Source organism: Mesoplodon densirostris, chromosome 4 (genome assembly GCF_025265405.1).
Source record: "Mesoplodon densirostris isolate mMesDen1 chromosome 4, mMesDen1 primary haplotype, whole genome shotgun sequence".
NCBI lineage: Eukaryota > Metazoa > Chordata > Mammalia > Artiodactyla > Ziphiidae > Mesoplodon > Mesoplodon densirostris.
The window spans coordinates 14,089,556-14,114,551 of NC_082664.1; the positions used below are offsets into that span (position 1 = coordinate 14,089,556).

Consider the following 24,996-nt stretch of genomic DNA (forward strand, 5'->3'; position numbering starts at 1 on the left):
AATATGTGCCACACATGTTCTGGCAGCTTTAAATAGCATGTTGGATCCCCCATCAAACTTTTCCTTGTTGACTCAGGGTCCTCATTATAAGCGCCAGGTTCTGCTGGGAGCTGCAGGGCAGCTATGCCCTCCAGGCCTCTTAAAGCAGTGTTTTAACATTTGAAGTGGATACTTGTTAGTGGTTGTGAAATAAACATTATTTCTTTTAAACATCTTTATTGGAGTATAATTGCTTTACAATGGTGTGTTTCTGCTTATGTGAAATAAACTTATTAGGCCAGGTCAGCATTTTTTGAAAAGTGGACTAGAACAGGATACAATAGGATAAGACAGGATAGGATAGGATAGGATAGAATAGAATAGAAAATATCAGGGTATATTGAACATAGCAAGAGTAAATATTGTTTTTTGAAATTTCTGTTTTAGTTATGTGTATGTGTGTACTGGTTTGCAATGCAAAATGTATTACTGTGGGTTGTTGTCAAAAAAGTTTGCAAAACACTCTTAAAAGTTACAAGATCTGAAGTACATCCCTACATATAATTAAGAAGTATTTTTCAAAAATGTTTGACCACAGCACACAGTGAAAAATACACACACAGTTTCACAAGAGAGTACTTACCATTACTACACAAGAAATACAATGATATTTCTATTTCTATTTCATTTTCCAAAGATGCTGGTCACCCCCCACTGAAATGATTTCACTTCTCTTTAATGGGTGGTAACCGAGTTTGAGAAACTGCTAGTTTTTGTTTATTTTATAATTTTCTGATCTTCTCCCTCTGTCAGGAAGACATGCCATCTCTCAGGGACTTGCTATGTCCAGAAATCCTCTGCAAAGGCCCCAGACACCTTGAAACCCCCTAGCCTCATTGGTGAGTCTGGCCCATCAGGACACTGGACTCCTGGCTCTGTCCTTTCTGGGGGACTGAGGTGTGCAGAAATGCTGTTGTCAAAGTTAACAGCACGTGGGCTTCTCCACTGTCACCCACTTAAACTGGGATGGGACACACATACCTGGGTGACTTGGGGTTCCCGTCTCTGCATAGAAGCGCCTGAGCAGCTCCCGCCGATCCGCCTTGGTAGGTTAATATTGGGACCTGCCTCTTCAGAGCACCTTGAAAATAAAGGCAGAGGGCGGAGCCATCAGCCCTAGTGCTGCGTTTGGGGAATTCATTTTGGCTTTTCAAAAGCTTCTTTGGAAAGTATCCATTAGTTACCATTATTGAATCACATCTACCTGTAGAATACTTTGCTAGGTAAGCCAAGACCTAGACACAGAGGATACTGGTTTACTTTCAGTCCTGAGTAAACCCTAGAGCTGGCCGGCATGGGAGTGGGATCGGGCTAGTGTCACCAGTCTTGTAGGTGAGCAAATATGCTGCACACAGATGCCCACAGTACCATGTGACCAGAGCCCTATCCTGGCCCACTGCCATCGTGAGTGCTGGGGACACGGTTGGGTGCCCATGGTGACAGTGAGCCAGCTCTCTGCTAAGCATGTGACATGCAGACTCTCAATTTTCACAACAATTATGTGTGACAAGAACCACTATTTCCCCATTTTACAGAGGAGGAAAACTGAGGCTCAGAGATGTTAAATGACTTGGGCAAAGCCAAGTAGGTAGATTGGTGTCGTGACTAGTTCTCAACTTAAGTTCTCATCTGCTCCCCAACCCCACCCCCTTGACTATCTTCGGGGAAGTTCAAGAAAACAGAGGAAAAATCCCAGAGTCTGGGCCTTGAGTTAATTACTGGCATCAAGTGATTTCCAAAGTGAATTTGACTCTTAAAAATAGCACACTTTCGGCCTTCCCTGGTGGCACAGTGATTGAGAGTCCGCCTGCCAATGCAGGGGACACGGGTTCGTGCCCCGGTCCGGGAGGATCCCACATGCCGCGGAGCGGCTGGGCCCGTGAGCCATGGCCGCTGAGCCTGCACGTCCGGAGCTTGTGCTCTGCAACGGGAGAGGCCGCAACGGTGAGAGGCCCGCGAACCGCAAAAAAAAAAAAAAAAATTTAAAAAAAAAGCACACTTTCTAATTATAATAATAATACATATTATTGTAGAATATGTGGAACACACACACAAATCCCATAATAAAATAAAATTGATTTGGTTTCCATTAACTAAACCCCCTCAGAGCCGTTTGAGGTAGAATCTTTGCAAATTCGCTGGCCCAGGACGAAGTCTTATCCAGCGGCTAACAGAGGGCCTGGGATGGGGATGGCGGACCCAGTACTCACGGTCCCGCTGGCTCGGCAGGAGCTCCTGGACTGCTCTGTGGCCCAGCAGCAGGATCAAGGGGTGGTTGGGGGAGCTTTGGTTACCCCCATAAGCTCCATCATCAGCCCCTCACCCCCTCACATAAAGCCAACCCAAATAAGCACCTTGTCTATGTTAAAACCACATGGCCTCGAGACAACTGCTTCCCACCCCAGCTGCCCCACGTTGTCACCTCAAGCCCTTTGGGAGCTGTCGCGGCCACCCCAGTGGATCGATGGGGCAAGCTGAGGGTAAGGCGCCAGATCACTGTCAGAGATCCTGAAGTGCCCCTACCGGGGCTCTCCCAACCCCCCTTCTCCAGTTCCACCCCCCGCCTAGGGGGAAAGACAAGTGGAGGGCAGTCGGTCCATCAAGGGATACTCATGAGGCACAGTCTATGTGTGACGTGACACCCCGGGGAATGGGGGGCAGTCACGACAGGTCGAAAGACCCAGCCCCTCTGTGTGCTGTGAGGGGCAGGCTGTTGGCCCCGCAAGGGGGTTGAATAGAACCAGACAACAATTCCTGGCTGTGTGACCTTGGGCAAGCCACGGGACCTCTCTGAGCTTTGGTTTCCCCCTCTGCAGAATGGGGTTAATCAGGCCCTCTCCCAGGATTGCTGTGGACGCAATGGTGTGATGTTTGCCAAGCACCAAGCTGGGGGCCTGGCACAAAGCAGGTGTTGTGTAAAGCCTGGCTCTTTATTTCTTTGAAATTGGATTGAGGATACAGGATACTAGTAAGACAGGGCAGCAGGGAGCCACACAGGGTGGGGAACATAGCATATCCCCAAGGGGGGCACACAGAGAGAAAGAAGCCCGGGCAAGGAAGGTCGGGGCAAGAGGAGACCCTGCACCTAAGCTATAAAGAACCAATTTGTCAATTTATCTTCAAGACAGGGAATCAATGACTGAATTTTCTTCTTTAAACCTTTCCCAGGCTTCACATAAAAAAAGAACTGAAATCATTGTCATTAAAAGGCCAAATTGCTTCTACTTTCTTTGTCCACATGTTATGAAAGCTCTGCAAAATCTAATACAGCGAATTCCAAATTCCAAGCCACTGTGTGGGCAAGACCCAGTTCTGAGCTGAGGTCCAGCATGGAGCCGGCGGTCAGGTGAGCAGGAGGGCAGAGTGACTTCTGGGAAAGTGGGCAGCAAAAAACACCCAGCAGGGCGGTGGCCAGATGGAAGAGCCTGCCGGCCTGTGAAGCAGTGGGCACAGTTGGTTGTCCCTTCTCCTTGGTGACAACACGGTCCTTGGTTTTCCTCCTTCGTCAGTGCTGATCCTTCTTGGACGAAGGACACTGCTCTTCCCCTTGACCTCTGGGCGTGGAGCGTCCCAGGGCGCAATCTGGGTCCTTCTCTCTGTCTCCACTTACTCCCTCCATGATGTCATCCAGTGTCTTGACTTTGAGGCCATCAATATGGCAACTGTTCTCCAGTTTCTCTTTCCAGCCCAGACGGCTCTCCTGAACTCGACTCGTGGATCTGATTGACTGCTCTCTTCCCCACTTGCACGTCTAATAGGTACCCACACTTTCAGTTACCTTTACCCAGGCTCAAACTTGCACTCTTATAAATATTTTCAAATTGTAATTGTGGTAAAACACACCTAACGTAAAATTTACAATCTTATCCATCTTTAAGAGTACCGTTCTCTGGCGTTAAGCACATTCACATCATCGTGCAAGTATCCCCACCATCCATCCCCAGAACTTTGGGCCTCTCACTGTTGTGGCCTCTCCCTCCCGTTGCGGAGCACAGGGTCCAGACGCGCAGGCTCAGCGGCCATGGCTCATGGGCCCAGCCGCTCCGCGGCATGTGGGATCCTCCCGGACCGGGGCACGAACCCGTGTCCCCTGCATCGGCAGGCGGACTCTCATCCAATGCACCACCGGGGAAGCCCCATCCCCAGAACTTTTACATCTTCCCAAACTGAAACCCTGTACCCATTAAACACTTACTCCCCCTTCCCCCGACCCCAGTCCCCAGCAACCACCATTCTACCCTTTGTCCCTATGATTTTAATTACTCTACCTACCTCATATAAGTGGAGTCATACAGGTTTGTCTTTTTGTGACTGGCTTATTTCACTCAGCATAATGTCCTCAGGGTTCATCTGTGTTGTAGCAGGTGTCAGAATGTCCTTCCTTTTTAAGGCTGAGTAACATTCCACTCTATGTATAGAGCACACTGTGTTTATCCAGTCATCCATTAATGGACGCCTGGGTTGTTCCCACATTTGCCTACTGTGAACAATGTTGCTGGGTGTGCAAACGGGTGTGGAAATATCTGAGTCCCTGTTTTCAGTTCTTTTGGGTACATGCCCAGAAGTGGCATTGCTGAATCATATGGTATTTTCTATTTTTAATTTTTTGAGGAACTGCCATACTGTTTTCCACAGCGGCTGCCCCATTTTACACCCTCACCAACAGGGTGCAAGGTCAGGCCTGCTCCACCATGGTCTTCCCTGTCCCAGTCCACGCCAATTCCATCCTCTCAGTCCCCTGCCCCGAACATGAGAGCAGTCACGACTCTACCTTCGAAACATAGACAGATCTGGCTGCTTCTCACAACCTCCATCTCTACCATTCATCTCTTTGGGGTCCCCTGAAACCAGAGTCTGAGATAAAGACTTGGGTGCAGGTGGTTTATTTGGGAGATGATCCCAGGAGGGAACAGGGACAGTGAGGACGGGAAGGAGGAAAAGCCAACAGGAGGGTTTGTGCATTTTCAAGGCAATGGGGTCTCAGTTCCTCCGGGACCTGCGTGTCTCCAAAAGATGGGAGGCAGGACAGCAGCTCCCACCCTCCACGGGTTGAGGGGGCCCTGGAGGCATTAGTCCCCATACTTCCAGGCTGGGTGGCTTTGCAGGGGTTTTTGGAGAATTCCCCACAGAGCCCTGGCCTGGGCCGTCTGTGTGACTCAGAGCTTCCACCCCAGCTGTGGCTGAAATCACTGGGGGAACAGAAGGACTCGCCACAGGGCACCAGCCTCATCTCCCGCCTGCCGTAACCTGGCCCATCTCCTGTCCCTATGTCGGCCCCCCACTCCACCTCATGGCCATTGTCACAGCCAGGGACACTCTTCCCGCAGCCAGCCCAGGCCTCACTCTTGCACCCACTTCAAGTCTTGCTCACATGGCACCCTGTCCAGGAGGTCTTCCCTGACCCTCTTGTTTAAGAGAGCAGCCCACACCTGCACGCCCCCCTCACGCCTGGCCTATCACTCCCCGTCCCCCTGGTCCCGGGCCACTCTATTCCATAGCGTATCACCTTCTAACACACTATACACGCACTGTATTATTTTCCTATGCTGTTTACCGTCTCCATGACTCCATGAGGGCAGGGTGGCTGTCAGTCTGGTTCACCAATGGATCTCAAGAGCCTTAAAGAGTGCCTGGCACATATTAGGTACTCAATACCCACTTATCACGTGAAATGGATTCTGTATGTCCAGACATAGCCTTTTCACAACTTCTAACGTAGCAGGCGCTTTAGGATATGGCTTCCTGAGGTGGAAGCCCTTTTTAGAGGCTAAGAAGACAAAAGTACTTCTCTGAAGAATGCATTTTGAGGGACACAGAGAGACAGGCAGTCGGAAGCGCCGTAGAGTCACCAGGCTCCTGGCTGATGCCTGAGTGACACCCACAGAACGACGAGAGATGAGGAGCAGCTGTTCACCCTGCACCCTAGGCCGGTCCTGACACACTGATAGCAGCGCCCCAGGCTTGTATGGTCAGCACTCTCGGCCCTGATGCCCATCTGGGTGTTCTGGGAACCTGGGAAGCGTGGGGCATCCTGCCCATTTGGGCTTTGTGGGACACGGCTGTCTCAGCCTCTCCACCACTCTATTCTCGACCATTCTACCCTCAACTCGGGGGTCCAAGCCTGTCCCGGGCGGCTCAGTGTCCTCTGCAGGTCACCCCTGCCTCTCATGTGCACAGGTGGGATCACGGGGCCTTGTGGACCCGGCTTCAAATTCCAGCTCATCATCCCCTCCTGGTTAAATCACCTGGCCCTCTCAGAGCCTCAGTCTCTTCATCTGTAAAATGGGGATAACGCTGTTCATAGCAAAGAGTTGTTCTGAGTGTTAAGGAAAACGCCCTGTGTCAGGTGCATAGCACTGTGCCTGGGCACCCGGAGGAAGTCCCACAAACGCTGATTCCCTCCACCCTCCACCCACAAAGCCTCATCTGAGTAAAGGGACTCCCCTCCTCTCGCTGCTCACCTCGCTGTACAGCCTCGTCAACAAGCTTCTTGTGCAAATTCAAGGCTCTCTGGTCGACGACCATGGAGACCCCCTTCTCCCAGGTCTGCAGGAAGGCAGCCAGAACCACGGCTCCCGGCGGGCCATCCGTCTCTTCCGGAGGCTCGTGGTTGACATGCGCGGGGAAGCCGGTGGTGAGGGGCACGGAGCGGGCGTGGGATGGAGACCGGGAGGCCCGCAGCAGCTCGCCTGGACAGAGCAGGTGCCCGATCCCCCGGCTGCCTAAAATTACGCAAAAACAAAATCAAATCGCAAAATCACATAACTGTGTTTCAAGTAGCATCTTATGGGGACAGTAGCTTGGTTTTTTGTTCGTTTGTTTGTTTTTGTTTCAGAAGTGGATTTGAAGGTGTGGCAGACCCCTCCTGGGCCAGTTGAGAAGGGTCACTGGGTAAGGGACCCATCAGCCTCTCTTTCAGTTAAGTGTGGCCTCGAGACCAGGTCCTCTCCATGTGACAATCGGAGAGCAGTGGAAAGAGAGTGGGAGTGGTGATGTGGGCTCCCCCTGGCCTGGTCATACACCTCCAGTCTCTACTCCAAGCTCTTCCCTTCCTGGGAGCTGGGCTGTTGACAGCCAGCGCCCCCTGGGGGTCTCACGATGGGATGCGGAGCTGCTGGGTCCCTGAGTGTCCGCGAGGGAGCAGATCCCCCTCCTGCAGAGCTGGAACACTCACCCTGGAGGACCCGCCCTGGACCGTTGTGTGAGAGAGGCACACATTTCTGCTGTATTTGAGCAAAGCCTCTTGGGGGTCATTTGTTAGAGCAGTTTAGCAAGCTCTAACCAATACAGGGAATACAGAAGGAGGAAGGGAAACAGGGCTGTCTTAGCTGGGGATTCCCCCAAAGCAGACCTTAAGACACGGGCTTGGGGGCAGGTATTTCAGTGGAGAGGGAGCCCAGGAAAGAAGTCAGAAGAGGGAGGAGGTGAAAAGCCATGAAAGGATGTGTGAGTGAGCAGGTTAACTCCGAAGGCAACGGCGGCTCAATCCTGCTCGAGATCCTCTAAGAAACCAAGCAGGGCTTCCCTGGTGGCGCAGTGGTTGAGAGTCCGCCTGCTGATTCAGAGGACACGGGTTCGTGCCCCGGTCCAGGAAGATCCCACATGCCACGGAGCGGCTGGGCCCGTGAGCCATGGCCACTGAGCCTGCGCGTCCGGAGCCTGTGCTCCGCAACGGGAGAGGCCACAACAGTGAGAGGCCTGTGTACCGCAAAAGAAAAAAAAAAAAAAAGAAAGAAAGAAACCAAGCAGTAGCCCCTGGGGACTGTCCTGCCAGAGGACAGGGAGACTGAGCAGTACGCACCAGCTCTGCCCCCTACTGGGTGAAGGCTGCCCGTCGGGGCGTTGACTCCCCGGCACTTCTGGGCTGCGCCTGCTCTCCTGGAGAAACAGAGAGACCCGAGGCCCAGGTGGGAAGCTGATGTGCTGGGAACCGCCCACTGCAGCTGCAGTGAACCGGGGTGGGGGGGGTGGGGGGGTGGGGTGGGGGTAGGGGTGGGTTGGGCCGGGCACCAGCTGCATCCTACAAATGCCACCGTGGCTGCCAAGCCAGTCCCAGAAGGCAGCACAGCCTCCGGACTGTCATCACATACCATTGTGCCTTTGTCCATGCTCAGGCCACCTCGGGGCGTATCTGTGCCATGGAAGGGGGGGATATGACTTAGAACCCCCACCCCAGCTGCGGCTGAAATGAGAGGGGGGGCCTAAGGGACATGGGGGGTGTAAACTTGCATTCGAGGTACCTGGACAACGTGGAGGGACACAGGGTGTGGATTCTGGTTATGGAGGAACAGCTCCAGATTCAGCATCTGGAAACGTACAATCAAGTCCAGGCACTGGCACATCACAGCTGCGTGACCTTGGCCTTGTCCTTTGATGGCTCTGAACATCAGTTTTCCTACATGGAGCTGGGGGTGGTCCAGGTGGAGGAAGGCTGTGAGGCAAGGGCCCCTCACGTACCACCCGTGGGAGTGGAAACGGGAACATCTGTCTGGAGGGTGATTTGTACCTTAGATTTGTACACTCCACTGGAGCCAGCAATTTACTTCTAGGAATTTATCCTAATAAAGTGATCATGGGTATGTACACAAATGTAGTCATAAGGATGTTCACTGCAGCATTGCTTGTGGTGTCAAATAATAGGCTATTAATAAAATGGTAGAACATTCATAAAATAGAATTCTATGCAAACACTATAAAGGATGTTGTGGTGATATTTAATGATATAGAAGGATGTTCACAATATATTTAAAAGGGAAAGAAGCAAGTCCTAAAGTAGTATCACAGTATGATTCCAATATATATATTGGAATATACATATATACATGTGTGTGTGTATATATATATATGTACATTCAGTCTTATAGGTTCAAGACTGAAGAAAAAGACTTTAAGGGCAAACATAAAACTGTTAATAATGGTTAATTGTGATGGGATCCTGGTAATTTTTATTGCCTCTTTTATGTTTTCTGATGTTTCTACAATAAAAATGAATTACTGTTGATAAGTGGGGAGAAGAATAACAACATCTTAAAAGAAAAAAATTGGAGGCTTCCCTGGTGGCACAGTGGTTGAGAATCTGCCTGCTAATGCAGGGGACATGGGTTCGAGCCCTGGTCTGGGAGGATCCCACATGCCGTGGAGCAACTAGGCCCGTGAGCCACAACTACTGAGCCTGCGCATCTGGAGCCTGTGTTCCGCAACAAGAGAGGCCGCGATAGTGAGAGGCCCGTGCACCACGATGAAGAGTGGCCCCCGCTTGCCACAACTAGAGAAAGCCCTTGCACAGAAACAAAGACCGAACACAGCAAAATAAATAAATTAATTAATAAACTCCTACCCCCAACATCTTCTTTAAAAAAAAAAAAAAAGAAAGAAAAAAATTGGAATGTAACCTATTTAATAGGATGTGGTGAGCACCGATAGAGAGAAGAGGGGAGAGAGAGCTTTGTCAACTTGAAAGCAGTCTATCCATCTATGATGATGTTATCATTAGCGCAAACATTACCATTATAAACCTGCATTTCTTCATCTTCTCCAGGCACCCCAAATGCCAGCCATTTGAGGTCCTCTCAAAAATGACTGAGTGGCTCTATTATTAGGCTCAGTGACTGGTGTTCAATATATGGCCATCAACCTTATACCTGCTTATTTAATACAGCGGGAATCAGAAGCCTCTGTTGTTCTTGCGGGTTAAAGACGTTCCTTGATAAACAACATTGGCACCTCTGGACAGTCATAAATCTGCCTATCCCCCAAGCCTCATGCTTCAAGCCTTGACACACAGTTCACCCAGGCACTGAGGGTACTGCTGTGGACGACCTCCCAGATCATTTTGATTAAGCAACGGGAGCACCGTGTCTGCAGTAAATTTACTTCCCAGTTACTTTTTTATCTGAGCTAATGGCAGAGCTAATAATACATCTTCCCTCATGACGCTTGTACTGAGCAGGAGAGCCGTCAGCCTGGGTAAGAATGTTTGTGAGACAGAAAGTATTGCAGAAGTTTTAAAACTATTCACCAAGGAGACCAGCTATGTCAGAGACTCTGTGTATACACAGCCACGACTCTATGTATGTGTGTGTCCTGAAAGGTGCATCGGTAATGAGCAGATATCCCAAATTTACTGTGCGTTTGCGTGTAAAGGAAACTGTGTTTTCTACAGCATGAATGAATGAATGAGTGAATGAACGAACAGACAAGCACCTTCCAGCAAACCTCCTCCTAAATGGAACCAGCAGACCCCTACTGGACCCCACCAGCCCTGTCTCATGTCTAGAAAGTCAGCGGCTCTCAAACCACAGAAGGGCTATCCTCTGAGACGCCAAATACAATATATATGTTGGCTGCAAACTGTGGTGAGGTTGTCTCTGCAGGGTCCTGCCCCACCAAGGATCCACCAAGGAGGATCAATCCAACCCCCCACCCCCACCTCCTATCTCCGCTGCCCGGTGCACAAAATCTGGTCTACGCCCAACCCCAGGCAATGGCGCAAAAGAAGATGATTAGGGACAGTATTACGGAATGACGGATGACATTGGTTAAATGGTGGTAGTTGACTACCTAGGAACCATTCCTCTCCCTTTTTCTTCCCTACTCAACCCCAGTTTAGTTCTGGATGGGAACGTGCCCACCTCCCAAACTCCCTCATATGTGGAGTGTTGAAAATTTGGGGGAAAAAATGAAGAAAACAAAAATCATCCACAATCAGAGATCATCACTGTTAGTATTTTGGTGCATTTACTTCTTTTCCGGATTCATGCACAGTATTAGCATTAAAAAAAATCATACTGTATATACAGTTGGCATGCTGCTTTTTCCCCTGAACATTCATCAGTGATGAACTTCTCCAGGTCCTTGAGATGTGACTGCTTGGTTTCTTACCTGGGTCGATGGCAATTGTCATCTCCAGTTCCCTGATCTTCTGAGTGACTGAAGCTGACGCCATGCTGCAGTGCAAAGGATCCTGGGAAATGTGATGGATCTCTGGCATTCCCTCAGGGGTGAGACATCTGGCCAGAGCCACTGTACCCTTCAGGTCAGTCATAACTGTGCAACCCAGTGAGCTGGTGAAAGCCAGTGGCATCTCTAAGGCACACAACAGGAGGGGCAGAACCTAAAATTGGTCACTCTAAAGCCATCACACACTAGAACAGTTAGCTCGAAGTGTGACATGGGGTTTTGGCCCATCTGTTGTGAGATGTGCGGCAATTAATCTATTGCTAATAGAAGTTGAAATATTGAAGTTTGAGCATGATTTTTATAAATTAGAAAGATTCAAGGTGGTCCCTGACCAATGATGCCAATTCCCTCCTAGGTCAGAGTAACAGCCCCCTTAAGCCCAGACATACTGCAGGTGCTGACAGCTTCGAGACTGGTCAGCTGAGAAGGCCAGAACACTGGGATTCCAGCCGCAGTAAGAGCTCTTCTGTAGGGCATCCCCCTGGCAGGGGACAGGAGAGGGCTGAGACCATCGTGCTGGAGGATGTTTACGGTGGGTGTGTGGATGTGTGTACACACGTGAGCACACACACACTTGTAAATGACCACAAGCTCCCTGAGAACTGCACCTTGTCTCCTGCAGCATTTTATTCCTAAGATCTGGGCACAGAGTAGGCTCCCAATGCATTTGTGTGAATAAACGAATAGAATCCCCTGGATCTTGGTGTTTATGCCCTATCGCCATATTAGAGATAATCTTCCTCTATCGTGAGGCCATTCTAAGAGCTAAGCGCCCATGAATGCTTTAAAAATAAATTGAAAGTAGCACTAAATTCTATTATTTGTAGTGCAAGCCGGGCTGACCTGGGTAGAATCTTCCTCTGTCTACAACAATGGGTTGCAACAGTTATTTTTAACGTCTCTGTCACATCCTTACCTTACTGTGTGCTAGTTAGGGGGCCCTCGTGTGTCGCTTCAGTGTAATAGCACCCTCGGCCTTTGAAAAAATGGACCGACAGTATTGCTTTCAAACACCTGGCAAATACCACGTGAAATGCTTTGCTTAATTGAGTTGCTTGCCTTCACCTTTGCTTTCAAAGCCCCACTAACCTCCAAGATGTCTCAAAATATCAAACAAAACTTTGGCACTTCTGTTAGATTGGACCGTGAGCCTTCTGCTGATACAAATATATTTAATCAAAACATATTTGAGCTGAAAGACAAGCTGCTCTGGTGAGACCCAGCACTGGGATGAAAAACAGTCAGAAAGATCTTTGCTGTGGGCTACAGGCCTGTGTTTTATGACTTTATTCCTTAAGTCATTGCACCATAAGCCTGTGCATTCAGGAACTGGAAACCCACCCAATTCCCTCCTAGGTCAGAGTAACAGCCCCCTTAAGCCCAGACGTACTGCAGGCGCTGACAGCTTAGAGACTGGTCAGCTGAGAAGGCCAGAACAATGGAACATGCCCTGGCTGACACACCACAGGCTCCCCGTGGTCAGGTTTGGAAAGATCTTTGATACCCAACAAAGGAATTCATCTGCATTTGTGAACATGTTCTTTTTTCATACCTTGTCATTGAAAATTGGGGAATCACTTTCAACCATTTTAAGTGTGTGCATCCAAAGAGCACGGACTGTTTCTGGATTGTCAATGAGGATGCTTAATCTTAAAAATAAAAATTGTCTTATATAAAAAAAAAAGGGACCTCCCTGGTGGTCCAGTGGTAAAGAATCTGCCTTCCAATGCAGAGGACGCGGGTTCGATCCCTGGTCGAGGAACTAAGATCCCACATGCCACGGGGGAACTAAGCCCGTGCACCACAACTACTGAGCTCGCACGCCTCAGCAAGACAGCCCGCATGCTGCACACCGCAGAACCTGAGAACTCCGGAGCCCGTGCACCACAACTAGAGAGAGAAAACCCGCATGCCACAAGTAGAGAGAAGCCTGCATGCCACAGTGAAGACCCGATGCAGCCAAAAAGTAAAAAATAAAATAAATTAAAAATATATATATTAAAAAAAAAAAAAAGGAAGACGATGGAAGAAGAAAGTGACTTCCACTGGGTCCTGCACTGGCTGGTACTATCTGATTTGAACATGTTGAGTAGTTTATGGTTCTTTCTCCAAGAGCAGCTCTAGTCCCAGAACCACTGTAAACTGGAGAAGCCCGGGGAGGAAGCCAGGAGTCAGGACTTTACCAACCCAGAATGCTTGCTGACCTCTAGTCCATTTTGAGGCGCATAGTTTCAGAGCATGGAATCTTAAATGCTTGGTGTGATTGCTGGAGGAGACTAGGGGGCATTTAGTCCAACACTGTCATCACACAGGTAGCGATTTTGAGCTTATCTTGGTGCAGACCGAGTCACATAACCTAGACAGAAACTCTGTTGCTTGACGACCGACAGCATCCCTACCCCTGGCCGATATCAGAGCGCTCACGAAGACAGCAAAGATGGATGTATTGGGTTCGATTCATCCCACTAATGATAAAACTGCCGACACTCTGCTCTGGGTGGTCCTGAGACCGTCTTTCTGTGAGGGAGGTGACAAGTGCTGATTGCATTTTTACAGAAGGCCGGGCTTTGTCTGATTTTGTTTGTTAAGCAGCTGAGTGAGTTCAATTACTCTGAACTCTGACTCTCACCCAAGACCCAATCCCAAGCTCTCATCAGGCCCTCTGGGAGCCTCCAAGAGGCCTGGGAAGCTTCCACGCTTGGATCTGCTCACTTGCCATCAGACTGAGTTAATACACTGGGGATCAATGGCTTTCGGTTCAAGTTAACATTTGGAAGTGAGTCGTCCCCTGCCCAGATATGCCACTGAACAATAGCCTAGATTAGCAGTTACTATGATTTCAAATTTCAAGACAAATAGCTCTGCTGACATCCTCCACCACCTGCTTCCCCAACCCCTGGTTCACTTGAAGTTCACAGGGACCAATGGATGAAGCTGGCTGTTCTGCCAAGGGCGCCACCTTCAGACCTGAAGGGCACCTGCAAACCCAGCCCTGGTGTTACTGCAGGAATCTGGGTCTTGTCCAGGGCCTTAACCCCCAGGACCTCTGGGAAAGATGAGGACAAGTCAGGGGAACTCAGGAACACAGCAAGTTCCCGTCTTCTCAGGCAGAAGTCCACGTGCAGCTGTCAGAATCATGAACGAGAGTGGACACTGACCTGGGTCGCCAATGTGAACCGGTTGTCCATGCTCACCCCCCCACGGAGCAACAGGCCTGCACCAGCCATTACAGTTTGTCCTTGGGAACTGGCCTCACTGTGACCACCAGAGGGCAGCAAAAGCCAGCAATGGTGGCACAAGGCACCTCTGTCTGCCAAGAAATCAGGTGAAAAAATGTTAAAAAATAGAAGCAGCACGGATGAAAGCCCTCAGGACCAAGAGTTCAAAGCAGCTCAGTGAAGGAGGAGGTCCAAGTAGCCATCATAAAAATATACCTTCTACTTTTATGTGACATAGAGTTGAGGAAGATTGCTGGTAGTTATTGGTCTAAAACAGAGAATCTTAATTTTGTACTCACCCTGGACCCCTTTGGAAGTCTGGTGCAGCTATGGACCTGCGTAGAAGTAGTATTTTTAACAGTGTAAAAGGAAATGCGTAGGATTACAAAGGAAACCAATTATGCTGCAAAAGCAGTTATCAAATTATGAAAAAACTACCATATGGTGATAGGTATGCTTCTTCATTAGCAATGCAAGCAAGGAACAAGATGGCAGACCTACCCTTGGAATTTTGAAGTAGTGATCAACATACAGGATATATATATATATATATATATATATATATATATATATATTTTTTTTTTTTTTTTTTTTTTTTTTTTTTGCGGTACGCGGGCCTCTCACTGCCGTGGCCTCTCCCGTTGAGGAGCACAGGCTCCAGACGCGCAGGCCCAGCAGCCACGGCCCATGGGTCCAGCCGCTCCGCAGCACGCAGGATCCTCCCAGACCGGGGCACGAACCCACGTCCCATGCATCGGCAGGCAGACTCCCAACCACTGCGCCACCAGGGAAGCCCCCATACAGGATATTTTTGAGATGTCAGGAAGGACTGAGTGTGACATGAGCACGTCTGTGATTTCTCTGGGCAGCCACCAAATCACAGGGGCTGCTGACGTGGTGCTGTTTTTTTTTTTTTTTTTTTTTTCATTACAATCATAACGGAAGGAAACACTCAATTTCAGTTTGAGGCTATGAATAAAAAATGCAAATTTTTTCCCACCCAATTTCATAGACCCTCTGAATTTTCTCTGCCGACCTCAAGGGGCCTGTGAACATAAATGAAGACCTCTAGGAGAATCAGAGGCAGAGGGTCCCCAGGAAGCGGGAGCCTCGAAGGAGGCCCCAGGGTCTCCTCTGCCCCATGAGTCCACAGACCCCACTGAGCCCTGCTCACTCCTCCTGCCTCAGTAGAAGCTGCCCAGGATGACCTGTGTGACTTTCCCTGCTTATGTTGGTTTCCCCCCCCCACCCCCGAATGTTTTCTGGTCCTTGTAGTGGGGCTTATGAAAGCTTCAGGCCATGGCCAGGAGGATATACCACTGGGACAGTCTTGGCAACTGCCTGAAGGGCGTGCTGTTAGCACCCTGTCAGCAGCAGGATGAAACCTTGGTGTGCCTGCCAGGTTGATGTCTGAAGAACAGCACGCAGGAGGGAGCACATGCCAGGGACACTCACAAGAGACCGGCAGCACTCCTCAAGGCCAAGGCGCCTCCTTCTGGGGGACTCCCTACATCCCCTCAAGGCCTCCAACTGAATCCATGATGGCAGCCTGGCCATTTCTCCCAGCAGCCAACGGGCAGAGGCATCGATGTTAAACAGAAAGCTGTCTGGTACCCACTGGGATGGTGAGGTGTGGCTAGACCGTGGCTCTGCAGAGCGCTGCCTCTGGGCAGCAATGGGCACCTCTGTGCAAAGCATCTTGTAATTGTCACACCTCCACTAGGGGCATCTTATAGATGGGAGCCAGGAGTCCTGGGTTCCAGCCTGGCTTTGGGATTTAGGCAAGCCCCTTTCTCTCTAGAGCCTCAGCTTCTGCATCTAAAATGAAAGGCTGGCCAGGATGAGCCGCGAGGCCCTCCCAGCTCCTACCTGCCACAGACTGCGGTGTGTTCCAGGGTCAGCCCTGCAGGGGCCCAGCCAGCAGCTGCGATTCTGCACACCCCCGCCCCACTTCCCAACTGTCAAGAAAACCGCTCAGACACATATTTCACACATGAAAAGCAGCACACACTGTGGGCAGCCTTGTCTCTCATCAGAGGTAGCCTGGGCCCCTCTGGCAGGAGCCCAAACCAGGCAAGTTTTAATAAATGTCTCAGACCCAAGATGAAATCTCCAATCTGCGTCCTCCGTAAAGAAACCCGGGGCTGGCTGTTGACACTGGCTGCCCATCCATCCAGCAGAGTACATTCCCAGACTTCACACAAGTGTCCAGAAGGGGTCAGGGGAATGAGGGATCTGGTTCTCCACTCCCCCCATCTCCCCACCCCGTGACAAGCAGTGGCTGGAAGAAAACCTCAAAAACACAGCAGGGAGGCGGCCCCATGGCGGGCACGTCCCCCGAGAGGCAGCCACTCTGCATTAGTGACCACCAGCGGCCGCCTCTGGCCAAGAACATGACCCAGCTTTCCTGACAGAGACATGACCTAGCAGCTAACAGCCTGGCCAAGGCTCTGCCACAAATCCCTGGGCATTTACCCAGCCAGGCGCACTCTCCCTGCTGCCAGGGAGCTTTTTCAAAAATCTCACTGAGGTGCCCGAAGTTAAAGGAGCCAGACAAATCCAAACAGGTTTGGTTTACACAGCACAATGATCTGTCTGGAAGGGCTTGACTCGCACTCCCAAGGGCATGCTGGGTGCTCACAGCAGTCCCAGAGGTGGGCAGGGGAGAGGCTGGTGGTCCCATTTTCCAGATAAGGAAAAAGAGCCCAGAGAGGTTAACCGCTTGTCCTGGGTTGTCCAGCTAGAAAGTGGCCAGAGCTTAGGTCTCTTGCCTCCTACACCATGGTTCTCCCCACTGCAGGACAATACAAGATGACCCACATTCTCAAGTCATTCTGCCCCTGTGGATTGCGTCCCTACCTTGTATGCACCCATGTGGCCGTGGCCTGCTGAGTCCCTTCTGGGGAGTCCCCCCTTCTCCCAGGCCCCTTCCAGGGAGAAGCTGCTGCCCAGGAGGAAGGCCACCGTGTCCTTCAGCTGCTCCAAGGACTCCTCCAGCGAGGTCAGGCTGCCTGTGCAGGTGCCGGACTCATACTTCCAGAACCGGGGACAGCCCATCCTGGAGACACAAGGGAAAGGCCCCCAGACTCGGTATGGACTCTGACAACGCATTTTAAAAAAGGACTGGGGAGGGAGAAGAGGACAGCTGGGGCTGAAATTTCAGACACCAGCACCGAGGTGGTGAGCACAGTTCTGGGCAGGGGGCCTTGCTGGCATTCTTCAACATCCTTCATCCTTTCCAGACTGGAAACTATCCAATCAGCATGAATATACTGTAGCCCCTGCCTCTACCCTATTATATTCCCTGTAACCTCAACCGGAAACCAGCCAAACCAGCAAGAAAAAGACAATGGCGCCCTCTCTGCCATCGAGGCGAGGCCCACAGACCAAAGGGACAAGGAGGCTCTCAGTGCTAGCAGTGGATAGGCCTTTCTCTGCTTTCTTAGAGAAACTCCTCCACAGGGTTGAAAGTCTTTAGTTATAAGCCTATTCTTCATTCACTCCAAAACCATTTTGCTGAGGCACTCCTTCGTGCCAGGCACAGGCCAGGTGATGGACTATAGTGATGGAGAGGATAACGGCCAGCCTTTAAGAAGTTTGAAATCCTACATTGGCAGGCGAGACTCCATTGAAATCCGATGATAGCAATACAGAGCAGTGAGTGCTAACTGCCTAGATAAAGGAGTGACTCAGAGAAGGGAGAAATCCATTTTCTCCTACAAATGGGGAGATGCTGGAGCTGGGTCCTAAAGGCTGAATAGGAGTTCACCAGTTGGACAAGGAAGAAAGCACATCCTAGGCAAAGGGAGCAGCAATGTGAACAGCATGGAGGCATCAAGCCCCTAAAAGCTGCTGAGATGGCAGCATGGGAGGGGCTAGTAAAGGAGCTGACCTCGGACCCAGGTAGGGCTCTGAAGGACCCTCCCACCCCTGGAGTCCACAAATGATAAGAGAAGAATGCTGCTGGGAACTTTTTCTCTGAGGAGATGGTTGGGGATGACTGGACTGTCGGAGGGGGGTAGGTACTGAGCCAGGTCACTACAGGCCTGATATCAAGTAAGGTACAAGCCACAGGAAGGCACCAAAGAACTTTTTTTTAAAAAATATTTTATTTATGTACGTATGTATGTATTTGGTTGTGCTGGGTCTTAGGAGCTCCTTAGTTATGGCACGTGGGCTCCTTAGTTGTGGCATGCATGTGGGATCTAGTTCCCTGACGAGGGATCGAACCCAGGCCCCCTGCATTGGGTGCACGAAATCTTAACCCCTGTGCCACCAGTGAAGTCCCTACACCGAAGAACTTTAAACGAGGGAGTCACGTGATCAGATGTAGAAAAAGTCACTCCAGTGGGAGAGAAGATGGGGATGGGGTGGGAGAAGAGGAGAGGAAAACAGTGGGACAAGGAGAACAGTTAAGACGTCACAGGATTTTCGGAGAGAGATGGGAGCCTGAGCTAGGAGGGCAGGAGAAATGTGGGCTCCCCAAGTGCTACGTGGAAGCAGAATCAGTAGGGTCATTTATTCCATATGTTGTATTTTAAAAGTCTGGGAGGGCTTCCCTGATGGCGCAGTGGTTGGGAGTCTGCCTGCCGATGCAGGGGACGCGGGTTTGTGCCCTGGTCCAGGAAGATCCCACATGCCATGGAGCGGCTGGGCCTGTGAGCCATGGCCGCTGAGCCTGCGCGTCCGGAGCCTGTGCTCCGCAACAGGAGAGGCTGCAACAGTGAGAGGCCCGCGTACCGCAAAAAAAAAAAAAAAGTCTGGGACAACATTTATGACAGTATTAACAATGTCTGTCTCTGGACATAATTGCAGGTGGTTTTATTTCCTTCTTAATCCTGTGGAGCCAGGTTTCTAGCTTGGGTGATGAAGTGGACAGATGGCAGTGCCATATGTCCAGGGCTGGACTTTCTTGGTAGTCCCAAAGATTTTTCCCAGGGCAGGGGCAGGGGACAGGGGTAGGAGTGGACATGCAAAGACAGCAGCCCCTTCCAAAGCAACAGTCATGAGTGAGGCTCCATGCCAGGCGCCATGGGGTCCCCGAGGCTGGACAAAGAGGTCCCTGGTGACAGACACACCTGGCTGCAGCATCTGGCCACTCCCAAGCTTTAACCCCGAAAACTCAGGTTTTTTACCTGGTACCTGGGACAGCATCCAGGGCAGGCAACGTCCACTTGCCTGGCTCACTTTGGCCCAGCAGCGGCAGAGGGCCACTGTTGACCTGGCAGAACTTTTCAGAGGCCGGAGCAAGGGACCTGGGCAGGACCACCACACTGGCTGGCTGGAGCCCTGGGTCTGGTGAGAGAAGGGAAGAATGCAGTCAGTTCCTTCTTGTAGAGGCTTTTTAATTTAACTTTTTATTGAAGCGTAACATACACACAGAAAAATGCACATATGTGTACAGCTTGATAACTTTCACAAAATGAACACACCCATGGAACCGGCATCCTGGTCAAGACACAGAGTGTTACCAGCATCCCAGGAGCCCCTATGCCCCTTCTGGTCATCATCCTCCACACGCCCCCACAAGGATAGCCACTGCCCTGACTTCTAACGCCACAGATTACTTTTTTTTTTTTTTTTTTTTTGCGGTACGCGGGCCTCTCACTGTTGTGGCCTCTCCCGTCACGGAGCACAGGCTCCGGACGCGCAGGCTCAGCGGCCATGGCTCACGGGCCCAGCCGCTCCGCGGCACGTGGGATCCTCCCAGACCGGGGCACGAACCCATGTTCCCTGCATCGGCAGGCGGACTCTCAACCACTACGCCACCAGGGAAGCCCCACAGATTACTTTTGCCTGTTCTCCGTACATGTTCTTCCTAGAACGGAACCACAGAGTATGTGTCTTTTGAGTCTACCTTCCTTCACTCACCAATAGTGGGTTCATTCTCATTGCTCTGTGTTATACTCATTACTACAATGCATCTACCTAAAACTATTGCTGATGGATATTTGAATAGCTTCCAGTGTCAGGTTATTACAAATGGTGCCTCCGTGAACATTTTAGTACATGCATTTTGGGCACACATGTGCACGGTTCTGTTTGGCACATACCTATGGTTGTAGGAAATACAGTTGCTCAGCTTTAGTAGATACTGCCAAGCAGGTTCCAAAGTGGTTGTGATATTGACCAGGGTTTTTGGCCTTCCCCAATCAACAGAAATTGATAAGAGGTCAATCAAGAAATTCTGGGTTTGGTGATTGGCCCCTTTATTGGGGCCCCTGCGGCTGCAGGAGGGAATGAAAATAATTAACAGGTTCCCTTGCTCGCTTCCCAACACAGGGTAAGCTGGTTCCTTACATGGGGTGAGGGTAGGGGTGTGTCTAGGGGCTGGGCCGGAGCCGTGGCTTAGGTGTTTTGCCTACCCTTTTGGTGGCGTTGAGTGCAGGGGTCATGCACAGTACCCTGCTTTTGCTCCTGACACCCTGTTTTTGCTCCCAGCTCTTCAGAAGTGGCAGTGGGTTTTTCGGTCTTTTTGTATCTTTTGTCCAGAATTTGCCCCAACTGCACATGCACACAGTTATTTTTAGTCTTTATAGTTTCTTTGCATTGTGTAGCTTGAGGAGACGTTTGTCCAGGTGCAAGCATGGTCCCAGGTCCCAGCCTATCTCAGTTGTACCGATTTATACTCCCACCAGTGGCGGGTGAGTTCGTGGTTGCTCCATATCCTCTTCAACACTTGGTATCGCCTGCCTTTTTCATTCCAGCCTTTCCAGTGGCACCGAACTGTGTTTTTAATTTGCATCCCCCTGATGAGTAATGCAGATGAGTGCCTTTTTGTATGCTCTATTGGCCATTTGGGTATCCTTTTTGGGAAAGAGACTGTTCACTTCTTTTGTCTGGGCAGGTTCTTAACTGAGCAGGCTCAGAATCCTCGACTCTCCTCCAAAGAGATAGTCTTACTGGAGTTTTAGAGGAAGACCCCCACGTGCATGCCACAATCTCCTCTGGGGGCAACCAGCCCACCTCTGGAACGGGACGTCCTTTGGCTTTGGAGGCAAACAAACCTGAATTTGAATCCTGGTTCTGCCTCTGGCCAGTGCTGTGACCCTGGGCTTGGTTTTCCCATGGATAAGATGGCAGTAATCATACCGACCTCAAAGAGAACTCCTTGAGTCCTTTCCTGTGTGTAAATTACCTAACACACAGGTATTTGGGAAGTAGGGGTTGGAGTTACATTCATTTGGTGAATCTTGTATAGACATTTAAAATTATGGTACAGAAGAAATATTTAAAGATATTAGAAGATATTTGGGATGTACCATTAAAGGAACATTACTAGGTAACAAAACATTATGTTCAGCATATTCTCCTTTTTAAAGGAGATAAGAGAAAGAACTAGAAGGAAACACATCTTCATGTTAATCACGGCTATCTCCACTGACAAGATTGTGGGTGATTTTAATTTTCTTCTTTGTGCTTTCCTCAATATTCTAAAATTTATGCAATAAATAGGTATCTGGAGGAAAACTGTAACTGGAGGAAAGACAAACAAGAAAAGTTATGTTTCAAAAAAAAGGACTATTTCCTTAAAAAAAAGATCATCCCAAAGAAAAATATACTCTTTTGGAGAAATAACCTTGGTGACAAATCTCCTAAATGCCAGGTATGCTCTATCAACAAGTGGACATTTCTTTTCTGCAATAATATCTGTCAGCTAATATTTTCTGAGTGCTTATTATGTACCAGGATCTCTGTGCTAAGTAATTTACATGTGTAATCCATCATCTGTATTTTATACAAGAGGAGAGTAAGGCTCATAGAGATAGAGTGACTTTCCCAGGTTTACGCAGCTGGTATGTGGCACAGCCAGGATTTAAGCCTCAGACAGATGACCCCTGTGTCCCTCTGAGGTCACCACTGGGCTGCGGGCACGGGCCTCCCCAGGATGGGTCCACCACCACCTCCAGCATCTTCCTCCTTGGGCATGGGGTAGTGAAGCAGATGTGACCCTCTTCAGGGAAAGTCTGGGACTGGCTCCTGCTCTAACTGCCTGGAACTCATTACCTCAAACCCTACAGAGCCTGCCAATGCTACAGACTTTCCAAAGGAGGTCAAACTGAACACCCCCCGCTGCCGAAAGCTCAAGGAAGCTGGCTGCACGGCTCAAGCAAGCCCAACATGCTCCAAAAATAATCTGGAGTGAGGGAAGGGAATTCAGCCAGCCTAGAGGCCTCCCATCCCCTATCCACCCCTTTCTTACCTCCGAAGCCTGTTTCAAGAGAAAACTGGATTAATACCATAAATCACGAGGTATTATGTGCACAAAGCTTCTCTGTTTCCTTTTTAATTAAATGTTCTTCAGAAGGCACTGTGTTTTGGTTTTGCTCATCTCTGCTGCTGGTCATAGAAAGTCCCCGCGTCATCCCCATTATAACAGGACATGGAATAGAAGGCTCCGTGGTGCCTTTTTGGAGGGGCGGTGGACACACGAGGTGGGGCTACTTTATGGTCAGCTCTCTCGGGCTCCATCTAAGGTCACGACAGCTTTTTCTTTGTGGCAAGAAATGAAGTGAGTCCTCTGAGTCCTTTTACCCAAAAAGCAATGTTTTCATTTTTTAAACTTAATAACAAGAGAAAAAAAGAAGAAGAAGAAGAAGTAAAAGCCTTTTAATGTTCCTAATCTGATCTAAAGCCCTGGAAGACGTAGTCCCAAGCTGGAGAGCTCCAACTGTTCCACAAAATGAGCTGCTTCCCTTGTGGAGAATCCACGACAGACAGCAGCTAACGTGGGTCCCGCATCTTATGTACATCAGCTCTGTGGGGAAGATTCCGTGGTTACTTTCAGTAATAGATGAGGCTCAGAGAGGTCACACAGTCTGCCCACAGCAACAGCCAGTAAGGAGCCGCCTGTGTCCTTGGCCCCCCAAGGTTCTAGTGAGCAGGGTTGACCTGGTTGAGCTAGGGTTTACTGGTCCATCATGTGTACGAAGGGTTGTGGTCCACTGTTACTTGCTGACCCTGTAAAGCACACTTCCCGGTATTCACATCATTGGGAGCCCCTCCCCCTCGATGCTGGCCTGGGCCACATGACTTGCTGTGCTAACGGGACATGAGGAGGTGTGATGCAAGCAGAGGCTTGATATGTGCTTGTGCATTAGGGCTTGTCCTCGTGGAATATTTCCCATGGAGGCCTGAGCTACTCCGTAAAGAAGTTTGGCTTCCACTGCTAGAGGGGCTTCCTAGAGAGAGAAATGAGAGGCTAGTCCCAGTGGTTCCAGCCATCCCAGTGGACACTCCAGACATGTGAGGAAGAAGTCACCTTCGTGGTCTAGCCCAGCAGACACCCGTGGAGCCCAGCCTCAGGGCAGAATTATGGTTTAAACCACTAAGTTTGGGGTGGTTTGTTAGGCAAGACTAGATAATTGTTGGCCCACAAATAGCAACAGAGGCCGGACGTGTCCATAAACAAGGACAATTGTCCTGCTTTAGTACTTTAATCTGTGTTGCTGGTGACTCCACCATAACCAGAAACATCTTTCTCATTGTGAAATTTTGCTGGGATTCAGGTCAGGAACAATTTGGATATCTGTTTTTTCTTGCAGGACCTTTTAGAGCCTTGGGTGTCACTCCTGGGACGTAGTAGGGAGATGGGTGCCACCAGTCCAAGAAGACCAGTCCAAGGAGGGAGACTTGGTCTGAATCAAAAGCAGATTAAAATGCAGCGTAATATGGGGGCACTTTTCCCAGAAGGGAAAACCTTTCTATCATCGGAGGTCGTTGGCGGTTCTCCCTATGGAGTTGTGGGGACCAAGCAGAGCTGGTTGGTAATAGACTTCGCACCTGAGTCTGGTCCAAGGTGCCCGCTCCTTCTGGGAAGTTAATTAGTGACCAGCAAGAATCTCCTTCTGCTCTTACTTTCTGTCTGCCATGCAGAAGCTAAGCGTCTCAGGAGTTCCTGGGCCCTACGTGGCTGCTATTTCCAGGGAATTTTTTTTTTTTTTTTTTTTTGTGGTACGCGGGCCTCTCACTGTTGTGGCCTCTCCCGTTGCGGAGCACAGGCTCCGGACGCGCAGGTTCAGCGGCCATGGCTCACGGGTCCAGCCGTTCCGCGGCATGTGGGATCTTCCCAGACCGGGGCACGAACCCGTGTCCCCTGCATTGGCAGGCGGACTCTCAACCACTGCGCCACCAGGGAAGCCCAAGGGGAATATTTTTTTACATCTTAGCACCACTCACCCCTAGCCATGCTGGACATGTTTCTGATGTTTGGTTTCTTCTGTAGAATCAAACTCCTCACAGCAGAGGGAAGGCGGGACTTCAGGTGGAGTGTGAAGGTCATCCCTGAATGGGCCATAGAGGATCTGAGTTATGGGACAGGGAGGGACAGATGAGAAAGCACAGCTCCCTGGAAGGCAGCAGATCCAGCATCAGGACCACCTCCCGATCTGCCCAGGGCTGCTCCTGGCCCTGTCCTGGGGTGGCTGTTATTTGGAGCAAGTTCTCCCCCAGTCCTATCCCCTTCATGTCTCAGTTTCTAATGAGAAATTCCTGACACTTGAAGAGCTTTGCTCATGTTCTTTCTCTGGCCTGGGATGTCCTCCCTGCCTCCCTCCCAGAAGGCCTTTCCATTCCTCAGAACTGGTTCAGAATCTTCTACCTCCAAGATGTACCCAACAGGCTCATGCTAGCTGGCGCTGAGCTGCCTTGCCGCCAAAGCATTCTTTGAGCCACTGATTTTGGCCTGGAGTTGCAGTCAGCCTGATGTTCTACTTGACCCTGAACCCCCTTTCTCTCTTCCAGAGAGAGCCCGAGTGCCTAGAGGGTAAGTCCATAACTT

General features: G+C 50.1%; 1 protein-coding gene across 1 annotated transcript in view; it reads right to left on the reverse strand.

Moving 5' to 3' along the window:
- DGLUCY (D-glutamate cyclase) overlaps positions 1-24,498 on the reverse strand; it is a 52,751-nt gene extending 28,253 nt beyond the window's left edge. The window contains 9 exon segments of the mRNA XM_060096022.1: positions 1,021-1,120; positions 6,501-6,761; positions 10,921-11,124; positions 12,389-12,538; positions 14,157-14,196; positions 14,198-14,308; positions 17,076-17,274; positions 19,352-19,505; positions 24,396-24,498. Of these exon segments, the coding sequence (XP_059952005.1) occupies positions 1,021-1,120; positions 6,501-6,761; positions 10,921-11,124; positions 12,389-12,538; positions 14,157-14,196; positions 14,198-14,308; positions 17,076-17,274; positions 19,352-19,505; positions 24,396-24,498 (1,322 nt within the window).
- Between the last annotated feature and the right edge of the window lie 498 nt (positions 24,499-24,996).